The sequence below is a fragment of the Scatophagus argus genome, chromosome 11, assembly GCF_020382885.2.
Source record: "Scatophagus argus isolate fScaArg1 chromosome 11, fScaArg1.pri, whole genome shotgun sequence".
In the NCBI taxonomy this organism is placed as follows: Eukaryota; Metazoa; Chordata; class Actinopteri; family Scatophagidae; genus Scatophagus; species Scatophagus argus.
Window position 1 is genome coordinate 20,390,662 of NC_058503.1, and position 13,115 is coordinate 20,403,776.

Sequence of the window (13,115 nt, forward strand, 5' to 3'; positions counted from 1 at the left end):
AAATGCTAAACTGAGATGGTGAACCAGGCTCATATTATCAGCTAACCATCAACATGTTAGCATTCTGACATTAATATTTTATTCAAAGCTTTGTTGTGCCTATAAGTACTGCCTTACTGAAGCACCAGCTTAGCTATAGAACTGCTGGACTTGTGGTCTTGCTGTGCATATATGTGTGATTTGTCATGTTGAAGTTTCAGGAGCAGCTCACTCCGTCGTCGTCCTACTTCTTGTTACGTCCATGTCAAATTTCTGGCCTGGCGTCTCTTATTTTTCTCTGTTTTTGCTGTAGAACTTAAGCTGATTATATTCTTGAAGCTGAATGTATTCTGTTATACTAAGGGACCAAATGAACTCCTCTGAAGCAAGAAAAGGCCGAGAGAAATAATTTCAATATTTATTTTCAAAGGATGAAATGCATCTTACTTTCCAGTGTGGAAAGCCCCGTCCTCCGTCTCCTCCCTGCCTCTGGGGTGTCCCAAAAGTTACAAATCTATAATAAATATACCCAGATATGAGCCAAATGCTCACAGTAGAATTACTTAAAGGCACATTCATGAAAATTTAAAACAAACAGTTTAAATTTGAAACAAGTGAGAATGTTAAACATATGAATGGTTTTCTAAATATAAAATACATCTAATAAAGAGTCTGTGTAGGGGAAGAAAAACATAAACGACCTAACTGAACCTGAATTAATATGACAGGAGCTTGGGGGGATAAACAAGCATTTTGTTTAATTTGTTTCATAGCAAGAAATACAAAGCAAACAGGCACTCACAGCCACCTTATTCTATAAGACTTATTATAAAAAGGATTTCAAGAGCATAAAAGTCCAGGATACTGAAAAGGGGGAACGGACATGCATAAAAATAGAATATTTTCTGCTACCTTTTACTGTTTGATAATAGAAGGACAAAAAAAAAATGTTACAAATCACCACACACCACTCACATGACACCTCATTCATCTCTCCATCGTTGACAGAAAGATCTTTATTGGTATCCCCAAACCCTGCCCTACCACGCAGCCGGGAGAAGTGCACAAGGATCACACTACTTACAAAACAGCACCTGTAAAAAAAAAAGATTTACATGTAGTGTCATCATTTCTCAGTTTCGGTGACGAGGTAGCTAACACTGAGGAATCGACAGTCTTAATGTGTCTTTAATGTTGTACGTGGTTGGTACAGAGTTTAAAATAACTGGATACAAGCAATGGTTCATCAAAACTGTCATGAGAAAATACCTGCGCCAGCGAACACATCATTGGCTGTACTTTTTTCCTCAATAGCACCACAATGTTGTTCTATATTTAAACATTTAAAACAAAAAACGAATAGACAAATCTTTGAGAAATAGTGGAAGGACAACATTTGATTCAGTGGGATTTTTCTGGGCCTATAAACAGCAGTTATAATTTTAAAGCTTTCATATTCATAAATCTTCGGAAATGTTTTGTAAAATAAAATTAAAGGGTAAGATCTTAGGATCAAACTACACCGTAGTGAGCCTCAAAATGCATCAACCTTGAAGTCAAACACACACAAGACAGGAGGAGTGATTTCTGATTTTTACCAATTTTTTATGCAAATTCCCAACATTCTACCTTACAGATCTTCAATGTCTTGAACTGGGTTGAAAGCCACAATAAATATCTCGCCACAGGGCCAGAATAGTCCTCAGTACTCATATGTACAATGTGGCTGATCGTGTCAGCTGTCAGTTCAATAGTCTCAGGACGCATCCCTGCTGACGATTTTACAAGAAGCACACTGGCCCGATATCGATGCCGAACTCTTGATCTGGGCCACCAATGTCCACAGGGGCAATATCCACAATAGGAAGCCTTGCTGTTTTCTGTGTCCTGTACTCAAACACTGTCTTGCCCCAGTTGCCGTTTGGTTGCTGTAAAAGACGGACAAGTAGAAGTTCAGCAACCTAACCATAACCTAGTTTTTCCTCCACAATTAAGAAGCAACGCATCTCAGGGAAAAGAATATGTTAATTATTTCGTTCACTGAGAGGCAGTAGGATGCTGCTTTGCAGTACGTAAGATTCTGGACATTGACGTCAGAAATTAATTTTCTATGCCCATTAGTTTTAGACATTCAACATTTGTTTTATATTTTTCAACAAATCCCATGAAATAACCTAAACCAAAACTTGTTTCTCTGGGTTTCATTGTTGTCCAAAAGCTATTTAAAACAGATCAGTGAGCGACAATATTGAACTGGGTGACAAGTTTCTGCTTTACTATATTAATACACACTGTAGTGTTCTTTACTCAACGCCACATATACCATCCTACAAAAAAACGCTCACCAGATAATAGTCCCTTACACATTCACTTTTTACATCTACTGAGATCTGCACTGCTTTTTCAGCCACTTGGCAGCAGCACAACCCATCACAGATGTACTGTATTGTCACTGTGTAAAAACTTTACTATTTAAACATCCATGTGTTTGTATTGAATGTAAACGCAATATTCACTCTCCTTTTAGCTCTGCTTTTGGTCTCCACCAGTTCCTGAAGAAAGCGTCTGGCTCTTTAGCTACTAAATGCTTAACTTTGTCTCTAAGTTGCAGGGGCAGGTCACGTCCAGTCACTTTTTGTTAAAAACAGCTGCTTGCTGCTGAAAATTATGCATTAAGAATGAAGAGAAACAAACAAAGAGCTACGCTAAGATGCTAAGTGTATTATGAAGCTGAGGAGAACTGGAGTCAAGAGATAACTGAGTCATTTAATCCACTGTTATTATAAAAAACATTGACTAGAGCAGCTTTGTTTCTCAAAGAAGATGATGTCTCATGAGAGACTGAGAGAAGAACTAACTCATTGCTGGTTTTGGTTATTTCATGGGATTTGTTGAGAATGAGAAAAATGTAAAATAATGTGAGCCTTACAGTGTCATTTGATACAATCTGTAATTCATAAATATGTAAAAGCAGCTAAGCCCCTGTTGAAATCTGGAAACTTACTGAGCAGGAGTCCTCCAACACCGTGTATCTGAATCGGTTGTTTCCCTCTGCTTTGAGTTCCAAATCGTTGGAGCCCTTGAGGATTACAGCTTTCTTGAAGTTGCCCATCTTCTCGTCTTTATAGCCCACAGTGTTCTTGCAGTGGTAAGTGATAGTCTGAGAGGCCTCTTTGGAGAGCAGGCGGATGAAAGTCATCTGAACTGTCACAGAGTTTGCTGGCTGATCTTTATTGCCATAAGCAAACTAGAGAAATGAAAAAAAAAAAACAGTCATTACAGAACCTCAGAAAACTCCATCAGAAAGCCAAGATGCACTACTGAAAATGCAATAACAGTTTTTCAGTTTTTTCCTCCATATTTGTTTGCACTGCACCCTTGCTGGACACACCTTTCACACTCAGTTTGTATGTTCTGATTTAAATAACATATTTTTTTTCTAGATTCTTCTCCTTTTAAAAAGCTCGCAGTGCCTGCTTTCCTCTCTCCCATCATCAAAAATGTAACTGCTCACATGTGTTCCTCTGTTGATGTCGGCTCCGAACCACACAGGTTTGTTCCTGGAAGAGGTCCACCACACTTTACGTGGTATGCTGGGCGGGTTGGCAGAGATGCAGGTCTCTCCGGTGTCCATGTTACAGTGTACTTTAATGGCGTCCTCCACACTGCCTTGGTTTGGATCTACCCAGTACTCCCCTGCACAACAAAATCATCAGGATGAGATTGATTTATGCCACAGTTGCTATGACAGCAGCAGTAAAATAAATCAGTTATATTACATGCAAGTGGATTTAGGTCACAGTTCAGAGGCACCATGCCCTGACAATATTTCTAAATTTATCATGTTGAAGAGAAGCACTGGGAAGATGAACAGAAAAAGTAAGTGCTAAGAGTATAATGAACTAGAGGATGAATATGGGGAAGAAGGATGCTATTAAAATTCATACTGCACATCCCGTACAAGACTCATATCACCTAATTGTATATTTTGGCTCTTGGCTTGTACAAGTGTAAAACACAAATTTCCTTTAGACACAAGATCTTTGCAAACACTCACCACTCTTTTTCATGGGGTAGCATCTCTTCAGGTCATCACAGGTCCTGGCAGGATGTTTCTTGCTGCCGTCAGGGCTCTTCATGCTGTCGATCTGGCTGCTGAGGGCCTTCAGGGTGGCCAGGACGCCAGGGTCCACGGGCACTATGGTGGAGGAGTTGCTGTTCGGCTGAGCCTCATCCTCACTGAACTCAGGAGGAGGAGGTGGGCCAGAGTCGTAATCCTGGGGACCGCCAAAGAGGTCATCCATTGCGGCCATGGGAGGTCCTGGGGGACCAGGGGGGCCTGGGGGTCCAGGCTCTCCTGGTGGGCCCTGTGGATTTAGGAATAGTTGGGTACTTTATTTTATTTTTATGTGTAGTTTTATTACATTTATATTTACCGGTCAAAATTCTGCACAGACAGTAAGACACTTATTACAGTCCCTCACAACAAACATCTGTCAAAAAGATGTTTAATTTAATTGAATAAACAGTTAGCTGTTTCTAACTAAATATGCTACAGTCTTTTGATTGTGCATCTCCTTTCTGTATACTGCAACAATACCTCTGGTCCAATTTCTCCACTGATTCCACGTGTTCCAGGAGGTCCCATCGGTCCTGGCTGTCCCATGTGTCCTTCTTTTCCGTGAGGCCCAATAGGTCCTTGAGACCCCTGAATCACATTACAGGGAAGACAATTAGCCTTAAGTCTTAAAAGTGAGTTTGATTCCAAATTGCATTCTGGCACGAAAATTCAGGATATCATGTTTTCCTCCTGCAAATGGAACTGTAGCATTTACCCTCTGCCCGCTTGGTCCAAAGATTCCTGGAGCTCCCTGCTCGCCTGTGGTACCCTATAACAAAGAGGTAAATATTCATTACTTTTTATTACTTTATATGCTGAATTCACCCATTAAATTCAAAGTTGTTGTTTTTTTTATTACCAGAATCACTGCTCCACTGCATTTGTAAAAAGAAAACTGAACAGTGGAGTAAAACTGGATACACACACAGGGTAAGTTTGGAGTAGTGATTTGATTACTGAGCACCACTTCAACTTACTGGAGGTCCAGGAAGACCCTGCAACCCAGTGAAGCCTCGATGTCCCTTCTGCCCCCTCTCTCCATGATCACCAAGGTCACCCTTATCTCCCCTGGGTCCTTGAGGTCCCTAAATTAGGAAAAATTAACACATTTCATGAAATGGGGAAGTTTACATTGTGGTTCAGGGCCTTTACAAACCGTAATGTTGACAAAGGTTATCAGAATAAAGTAATTTACAAATGCATTTGGAGGTTGTTAGTGTACTGGTGACCACAATATTCTCAGTTGGAGACTCACCACTAATCCTCTCTTTCCAGCTGAGCCAGGTGGACCAACAGGTCCTCTTGAGCCCTGAAAATAGTTCAAATTGTCAGAAGGCTCTCGAGGAACAAAGACCACTGCCAGCACTGAAAAACTCTTTGTGATACCCAAACACTACATTCCTATCATGCAACTTCATTCATGCTTCAACATGCGCTCAGCGTTTAAATCAAATCTTATGTTCTCTGTTGTTACTGAAGCCTGTTTCCTGCTGATGGACTGACAGACAGACTGATACAGACAACACAAACTTCTTGAAGAAATAAAGTGAAAAATTTTCTCTTACAGCATCTCCTCTCCTTCCAGCACCACCTGGTGCACCAACAGGACCTGGAGGTCCAGGAAGTCCCTGAGGACCGATCAAACCTTCTGAACCAGGATCTCCTCTGTCTCCCTAGAAAGGTGACATCTGTCAGTCAACATAAACAAGATGTAAACCACCACACCAGTCACATTTTTATTCTCTTTGTCTCTTACCCTCTGTCCAAGAACACCTTCTTTGCCTGGTGGGCCATCAGATCCTGCAGGACCCTGGAGACCAGACAGAACATATTTAAACAACTGGAAACACAAGAGACACATTTGGGTGATATCATTTGAGAACCAATTGAGAACTTGTACTTACATCAGGACCAGGATCACCACGAGGCCCATTAGCACCGGGAACACCAACTGGACCTGGGGGCCCTTTCTCTCCAGGTTGTCCTGCAGATCCTGGTTTTCCTGGTGGACCCTAAACAAAAGAAACGAGCAACTCATAATGCAGCATCAAAGTGGCCATTCCACATCAAACACACTAACAGATTTAAATCACTTATACACTGTAGAGGCACTGAAATACTCTTTACTGGTTAGAAATTTGTAGGCTTAGGACTTAATTGACACAGACCGCAGGGCCTGGAAGGCCTGGCATCCCCCGCTCTCCTCTCTGACCAGGAAGACCCACAATGCCTCTCTGTCCTGTAGTTCCAGCTGGACCAGGAGGACCATCGGGACCCTAAAGCCAATGTAGGCATATTAAATTAAATACTGTGTATCCCAACGTCATACAATATGTCTGGCTGGCAATGGTACCACACTGGCCCACAACCACACCGCTACTTTCAAATCAGTTATGTTTAGGTTAGGAAGAGTAAATATACCACATAGTTGTGATCAGACACCTAAATTATAATAATAAAGACTTAAGTTTAATTAAAGAAATTTCCCATTTTTGTATTATAACTTTGTTGTTTTATTTCGTTTCCCTACAATACAGTTAGATTCAAATATTGTTACTGCAAATCAAAATGCCATGTAACCAAAGCTGCAACAAAAACTGATGTCCTACATTTTAAAACATTTAACTTGTAGCTCAGGTGTGGCTAAAATGTAATGTCATAACGATTAGATCAGTTTACCGTGGGTCCGTCTTCTCCAGAGTCCCCTTTATCACCTGGGCTGCCTGGTGGTCCCGGTGGTCCTCGCTCTCCTTGTTTTCCAGGGGGTCCATGGTCTCCACGAAGACCAGGAGGACCCTCTTTCCCAGGAAGTCCAAGGGGTCCAGGTTCTCCAACTGGACCCTGGCAGGAATGGAGGCAGTCATGAGATAGATGCATACAGTTGTATAACATTAAGGTTTCCGCATGTTTCAAATGAACTGTAGTGTAGCGCGTGTACCTGATGAAGCACTTTTGACATTTTAAAGCTTCTAAGTACAAATATTGTACATACTGTAAAAATACTGAACAGTGTTGTCTTCTGAAGGATTGTGAAGACAGTGTTTACAGCAGCTGTTGTTCACAGACACCTTGATATTCAAAAGTCATTTGGACAGTCACCATTTTACCATGAAGACAGACGTTTAGATTTTAACATTATAGTTAAATAGAGTTAATATTATTATTTTGTAATCATTTTAAACTATTTTAAACTTTCTGTTACACTAACTGTGTTTTCATAGAAGTTTTGGGGTGTACTTACAGGCGGGCCTGGTGGACCAACTCTTCCTGCAGATCCAGGGAAACCAGTGGGGCCCTGAAAGCAGATACGATTTCCTCAGATTCAGCTTCAGTAAGTGTTAAAAGAGAAAACAATGTCCACTGCATCATGAGTGTCATGAGACAACACTTGTTGTGATTTGGTGAGTCACAAGTGATGTACCTTCTTATTCTAATGAAATCACTCTACTCATTTTAACTTGATATGAGAACTGAACTTACTGGTGCACCCTGCGTTCCTCTTCCACCTTTCAGTCCAGCAACACCAATCGGACCCTACAAAAGCAAAATTTTATTTGGAAAGTATTTATCAGCTGCATATTCACAAGATTTGAAAGTCAACATATCTTTGAATTTTTTACAGTACACCAATGATAAATGCTTTTGAAGGCCTTATCGCACTGCAACTTCCTAACTGGATTGAAAAAAGTACAGAGATGACTGATGAGACATATAGAATATCAAACAGTAGCCTGCATAAATATGTGTCCAAACTTGCTCAAGAGCGTTTTTCATCTTGCATCTTAATGAGCGTAACTCACAGGAGGTCCGTGAGCACCGGCCAAGCCTTGAGGTCCTGGTGATCCTGCGTCTCCTTTCTGGCCTGGTTCTCCAACTTCTCCCTTGACTCCAGGTTGGCCATCGGGACCCTGTAAAATGTTGATAACATGATATTCATCCCTTTCAGGTCACCTCCTGGAGCGTAACAAAGTCATAAATAATTTTTTGGAAATGTGACAATGAAAGACTTCTTACAGGAGGTCCAGCAAATCCAACAGCACCGATTGGGCCAGGGTCACCTCTTGATCCCTGTCAAAGACATAAATTATTATATTCAAGCATGCTAATAATGTACACCCATTCTGTATTGCCACTATAAAAATGATCAAAACAGACTGAACAGGTCTACTCACTGGCATTCCTCTGGATCCTGGTGGTCCATGTGGTCCTTTAGGTCCAGGTTCTCCCTGAAAAGATGTCATACATTTGCTGACAATAATTTCTACATCCAATTCATTGGGCCTGAGCTGTCCATAAATCCAGTATTTTTATGTTTGCAAAGTCAATGTAAGCCAAAAACTCTCCTTCACAAGCTGGAAAAGGCTATCAGATTCAGCCAAGAAAATAAGAAGCAGAAGGACTGACAGCATAGTGGGCATCCCCGTTGTAAACTGGAATCATCGTGATGTGAAAAGCAGATTCAGAATGTGTGTTGAAAGGAAAAAACAAAGACTGTACCTTTTCACCACTGGGTCCAGCAGGTCCTAGTGGCCCAACAGGACCTGGTGCTCCCTGTTGACAGGCAACAAATTTGATGGGGGCTCACACTTTTCTTTGAACAAGCTGTGGCAAATCTTGAATTAGCACTAATACATCAGTTTTGTTTTGTTTTGTTGTCTTACAATTGTCACGTTAACTTTCTCATTGATTGTTTCACTGAGACTGAAGATTTTTTTGTACATACTGTAAAAATACTGAACAGTGAGATTTTTTACTTACTCTTGCACCATCATTTCCGGGTGTACCTTCTGATCCCTTCTCACCAACTGTGCCCTTTACAAAAGACAGCAAAAAGGGTGTAAGGCTCCCATATTTACTGTTTTTGGCAAGCGTCAGCACTGAAGTTGGCAGCACAGTCTGTACATTCAGTTCGAACTCAGATGGGGACTTCACTGACAACTTAGACTGATTGCATATTAAGAACGAGTTCCATCTTCCAAAGATTAGTGGAGCACATATCCACTGAAACAAATTTTGGTTTTTGCAGCCACATAAATACACCATTTTGTAGTCCAGTACATTTATTATTACTATGTTTTATGTGTGATAATAAAACACAAGATATATGTAAGAATTAATAGAATATAAAGGAAGATACTGATGAACACACCCTGTCACCTTTAGGCCCAGGAGGGCCAGAGATGCCCCTCTCTCCTGGCATTCCCTGAAGACCTGGAGGACCCACATCACCAAGTGCACCAGGGGGACCAGGGTTACCCTTCAGGGACAAATACCAAGGTTAGCAGGTTTGTTTCTCACAAGTATTAACCATATTTTGAACTATTCAGTGAGACCAAACATGCTTTGTTGTGCAACTGACCACTAAAATCTACCATCTTTTTCTTCTCATGTTTTGCTAAATGTATCCACTAATGCTGGTGTTTTGAAAGGTTCTGCACTCAGCGATACATCAAAATACTTCTGTACAGTACCTTTGGCCCATCCGGACCAGGTGCACCAGGGATACCCTTAGGTCCCTGCAGACCAGTGGGACCCAGCTCTCCTCTCTCCCCAGGAATTCCACGCTCTCCCTGGGCAAGAAAAAAACATCAGCTTAAGTTTGAGATTTTCAATTTTACCAACCACATAAAGAATTAAGTCAAATTCGCATACCCTCGGTCCGATTTGTCCCACAGCACCAAGCTCTCCAGGAATACCCTGAGAGAAGGAAACAGTGGTATTATTTAGTCAAAACAGAATCATACTCCTAATATCGCAATTAAAATGATTTACAGACAGAGATCAACACTGCAGGTTATAATTTGAAAGAAAGTGCTTTATTCCAGGGCAATTTACACCAAAGCAACTCACCTGATCACCTGGTTTTCCAGGTTCTCCAGGAGGGCCTTGATTTCCAGGCAAACCCTAAGAGCACAAGACAATTAAACATGAACATCAGAGCATGTCTTTCACATAGACTGAGGACTAATCATTTTTATTTTTCACCTTGCATCTATTGAACCAAAGTCAGTGTTCATTCACTTTTTTTGAAACGCTCTCATGTCTTACTACCAACCCAAAACAATTACACACCTGGAATCCATTTACACCTGGAGGTCCCTGCTCTCCTCTGTCTCCTGCGACACCCTTTGAGAGGAGACAGTAACACCTCAGTCATCTGTGATGGCAGTACAAAAGATAAATTAATGCAGCCAAAAATAAATCAAACACTTACAGGAGGGCCAGGGGGGCCAGCAGGGCCAACTTCTCCATCTTTTCCAGGAGGACCCTGAAGACAAAGTGACAATTAACAAACCTGAAAATGTTTTACTAACTACTGACTTCTGTGCAAACAAAGAAATGGAAAAAGATTACAGGCAAACAACGCAGAAATGTAGGCAGTATAAAACACTAAACATGCTGCTGATGTATGCAGGGTCTTTATTATTCTAATATATTCTGTGTTCTTGCTTTGCTCTCTTTTGACAGATCTATGAATCACCTGCACATTTTTTTTTATCTGTATCAGATCCCTGCATCCCAACTCCACCACACAATTTTTTATTCATGAACAACACTCACTCTTTGACCAGGCACACCTGAAGATCCTTGTTCACCCGTCTTTCCTGGGTCACCCTTTGAGTGTAAAAGAACATGTTTTGAATTACAAATAGAGAAGCAGATAAGCCGACAGAGTATTAATGCAAAGTCCCATGTGACTCTGCAGCCTTACATTGAAACCCTTGGGGCCTGATGTTCCCATGATTCCTGCTGGGCCTCTGTTTCCAATGGGCCCTGCAGGACCTGGACGACCGTCTTCACCTGGGGCACCCTTGAAAAAAGAAAAACCATACTTTGACTCAGTTGTTTCTTACGATTTATCATAACCTTAAAGCCAATGTAACTCTAACTGTTAATGTGATTCAGCACTGTAACCTACCAGTGGACCTGGCTTGCCCTCCGCTCCCTGCACTCCAGGAGTACCAGTAAGACCCTTGATAAAGACATAAAAATATAAGCAAAGAAAATGCAAGTACAAACATAAACATAGCAGTGATATAGTAGATCAAAAATGGAATGCCAAGCTCTTCAGTGTTACCCTTGCACCTGGTAGACCAGGTTCTCCTGTACGTCCAGGGTCTCCCAGAGAGCCCTTTGGTCCCGATGAGCCAGTTATTCCACGATCTCCTTGAGCACCCTTTAGGAAGAAAAATCCTATTTCAGTTTACTGACTGAAACATGAGAAAATCAAACGAAACACCACAGCATAAAGTCTGGTAACACCCGTCAATAAGTCACAATCACAATATAATCTAAGTTTATCTTGCCCAGATTATTTGAATCTTTACTATGATATATACAGTAGACCAATTTGCAGAAATTATATGAATAAAATATACTGTACCTTAGGTCCCGGCAACCCATCAGCACCAGGGAATCCTCTGTTACCAGGAGTTCCCTGAAAAACAGATCATGATTTAGATTCTACATCATGTTCTTACACAAATGATGAGTAACATCCATATATAATCAGATGAATGGAGTCAAAAGATTATAAATGTCTAATCAATAAGAAAGGTTGCATCTGGATGTTTATACCAGGCGCAGTTGGGAAAACCACTGTTCATCCATCTTGTATGTAGTCTTTATTTTGTGCAGTGTCAATGGGCAGCGCTTAGTCTATGCCAATTTGGATTCTCTAGTTCACCTAACTTTCGGACTGTGGCAGGAAACAAGAGCACCAGGAGGAAGAACGCAAAGACGTGAGAAGAACATGCAGATCCCTTGCAGAAAGGCCACAGCTGCCTCTTACTTAGATGTCTTCTGTCCTTAAAGTGCACATCTGTGACTCAGTGCTGACTTACTCTCTCACCAACAGGACCAGGAGGACCGACAGAGCCAGGGTCTCCACGTTGTCCTCGCTTTCCTTCTTCACCCTGAGGTCCAATCACTCCCTGGGAGCCTGATGGACCCTAGAAAGTTGACAGACAAGACAGTGAATGCAATGAATGCTAAGTTTAACCAAACTTCAGGCATGAATGTAGATTTAATCCAACATGCAAACTTCATGTCTCATGGAGTATAATTAAAACCAAGTCATTTCTATAGATGTAACTGAAACTTACAGGTTCTCCTTTGGGTCCAGCCTCTCCTTTAAATCCTGCAACACCAACATCTCCCTGTGACACAAAAATGCCAAAATGTTTCTCTCCTGCACATCAAATATTGTAAAAAAAACAATGCAGTGATAAAAAGGCATAATTTCCTAAACTTTACCAGTTGTCCTTTGATACCGGGCTGACCAGTGCTTCCCTGAGGTCCTGGTGGGCCAGGGGGTCCAACATGGCCGCTGGGACCTTGTGGGCCAAGGTGACCCTGTGAAGAAGAGCCAGTTACATTGTGACCTCTATGTATTCTGGTAATAAATACTGAATTAGTGGTTTAAATTAGATAACTGTACACACCACTGGTCCTTTGGTCCCTGGGCCACCATCTGTTCCCAAGGGTCCCTTTGAACACAAAATTTCTCCAGTTAGATCATCAAAGCAGTGAAGAGCATGTTGGCATGTTGAGCACAATCTTGTTATCCTCCTACCCTGAGAAACATCCATGAGGATGTTTTCACGGGTGATCAGAAAGTAACCTCATTAATAATTTCCTGTTGAAATGCCATATGTGATGTGTAGGTAAAATGAGAAATTAACCCTGAGGCCAACAGGTCCAGATCTGCCCATGTGACCAGTCTCTCCTCTCTGTCCCTGGGGGCCCTCTGGACCCCGGACTCCTGTGGGGCCAGGTTGTCCCTATGGAAGAAGACAAGAAAAGTCAATACAAAACAGTAATGGCAAGTAAGACAATTGTTATTTCTTTTCAATAAAAAGAGCCCATCAACAGATACATCCAGCTGAAGGACGAGTGCCTTCTTGTTAGGTGTTTTACTGTACCTTCATTCCTGGGGTTCCTGGATATCCTGGCGGGCCGCTGAGACCCAAGGGGCCCTTGTTAAACCAAAAAACATCAGCAATTATTAGCAAGA

At 41.5% G+C, this 13,115-nt stretch overlaps 1 protein-coding gene across 2 annotated transcripts in view; it reads right to left on the reverse strand.

Annotated features, from left to right (window-relative positions):
- Window positions 1-960: 960 nt before the first annotated feature.
- Window positions 961-13,115, reverse strand: part of col5a2a (collagen, type V, alpha 2a) — a 38,159-nt gene continuing 26,004 nt past the window's right edge. Inside the window, exons 18-54 of one of the 2 annotated variants that reach the window (XM_046405005.1) lie at window positions 13,024-13,077; window positions 12,784-12,882; window positions 12,544-12,588; window positions 12,356-12,454; window positions 12,205-12,258; window positions 11,944-12,051; window positions 11,484-11,537; window positions 11,178-11,276; window positions 11,019-11,072; window positions 10,812-10,910; window positions 10,661-10,714; window positions 10,314-10,367; window positions 10,172-10,225; window positions 9,950-10,003; window positions 9,752-9,796; window positions 9,571-9,669; window positions 9,249-9,356; window positions 8,858-8,911; window positions 8,597-8,650; window positions 8,272-8,325; window positions 8,114-8,167; window positions 7,900-8,007; window positions 7,580-7,633; window positions 7,341-7,394; window positions 6,779-6,940; window positions 6,268-6,375; window positions 6,004-6,111; window positions 5,856-5,909; window positions 5,665-5,772; window positions 5,355-5,408; window positions 5,077-5,184; window positions 4,815-4,868; window positions 4,580-4,687; window positions 4,037-4,346; window positions 3,494-3,675; window positions 2,984-3,226; window positions 961-1,907 (exon numbers count right to left, since the gene is read on the reverse strand). In XM_046405005.1, the coding sequence (XP_046260961.1) occupies window positions 1,761-1,907; window positions 2,984-3,226; window positions 3,494-3,675; window positions 4,037-4,346; window positions 4,580-4,687; window positions 4,815-4,868; window positions 5,077-5,184; window positions 5,355-5,408; window positions 5,665-5,772; window positions 5,856-5,909; window positions 6,004-6,111; window positions 6,268-6,375; window positions 6,779-6,940; window positions 7,341-7,394; window positions 7,580-7,633; window positions 7,900-8,007; window positions 8,114-8,167; window positions 8,272-8,325; window positions 8,597-8,650; window positions 8,858-8,911; window positions 9,249-9,356; window positions 9,571-9,669; window positions 9,752-9,796; window positions 9,950-10,003; window positions 10,172-10,225; window positions 10,314-10,367; window positions 10,661-10,714; window positions 10,812-10,910; window positions 11,019-11,072; window positions 11,178-11,276; window positions 11,484-11,537; window positions 11,944-12,051; window positions 12,205-12,258; window positions 12,356-12,454; window positions 12,544-12,588; window positions 12,784-12,882; window positions 13,024-13,077 (3,411 nt within the window). In that variant the 3' untranslated portion in view covers window positions 961-1,760. The remainder of the gene's footprint in view (window positions 1,908-2,983; window positions 3,227-3,493; window positions 3,676-4,036; window positions 4,347-4,579; window positions 4,688-4,814; window positions 4,869-5,076; window positions 5,185-5,354; window positions 5,409-5,664; window positions 5,773-5,855; window positions 5,910-6,003; window positions 6,112-6,267; window positions 6,376-6,778; window positions 6,941-7,340; window positions 7,395-7,579; window positions 7,634-7,899; window positions 8,008-8,113; window positions 8,168-8,271; window positions 8,326-8,596; window positions 8,651-8,857; window positions 8,912-9,248; window positions 9,357-9,570; window positions 9,670-9,751; window positions 9,797-9,949; window positions 10,004-10,171; window positions 10,226-10,313; window positions 10,368-10,660; window positions 10,715-10,811; window positions 10,911-11,018; window positions 11,073-11,177; window positions 11,277-11,483; window positions 11,538-11,943; window positions 12,052-12,204; window positions 12,259-12,355; window positions 12,455-12,543; window positions 12,589-12,783; window positions 12,883-13,023; window positions 13,078-13,115) is intronic. The other variant, XM_046405006.1, reaches the window with a different exon arrangement.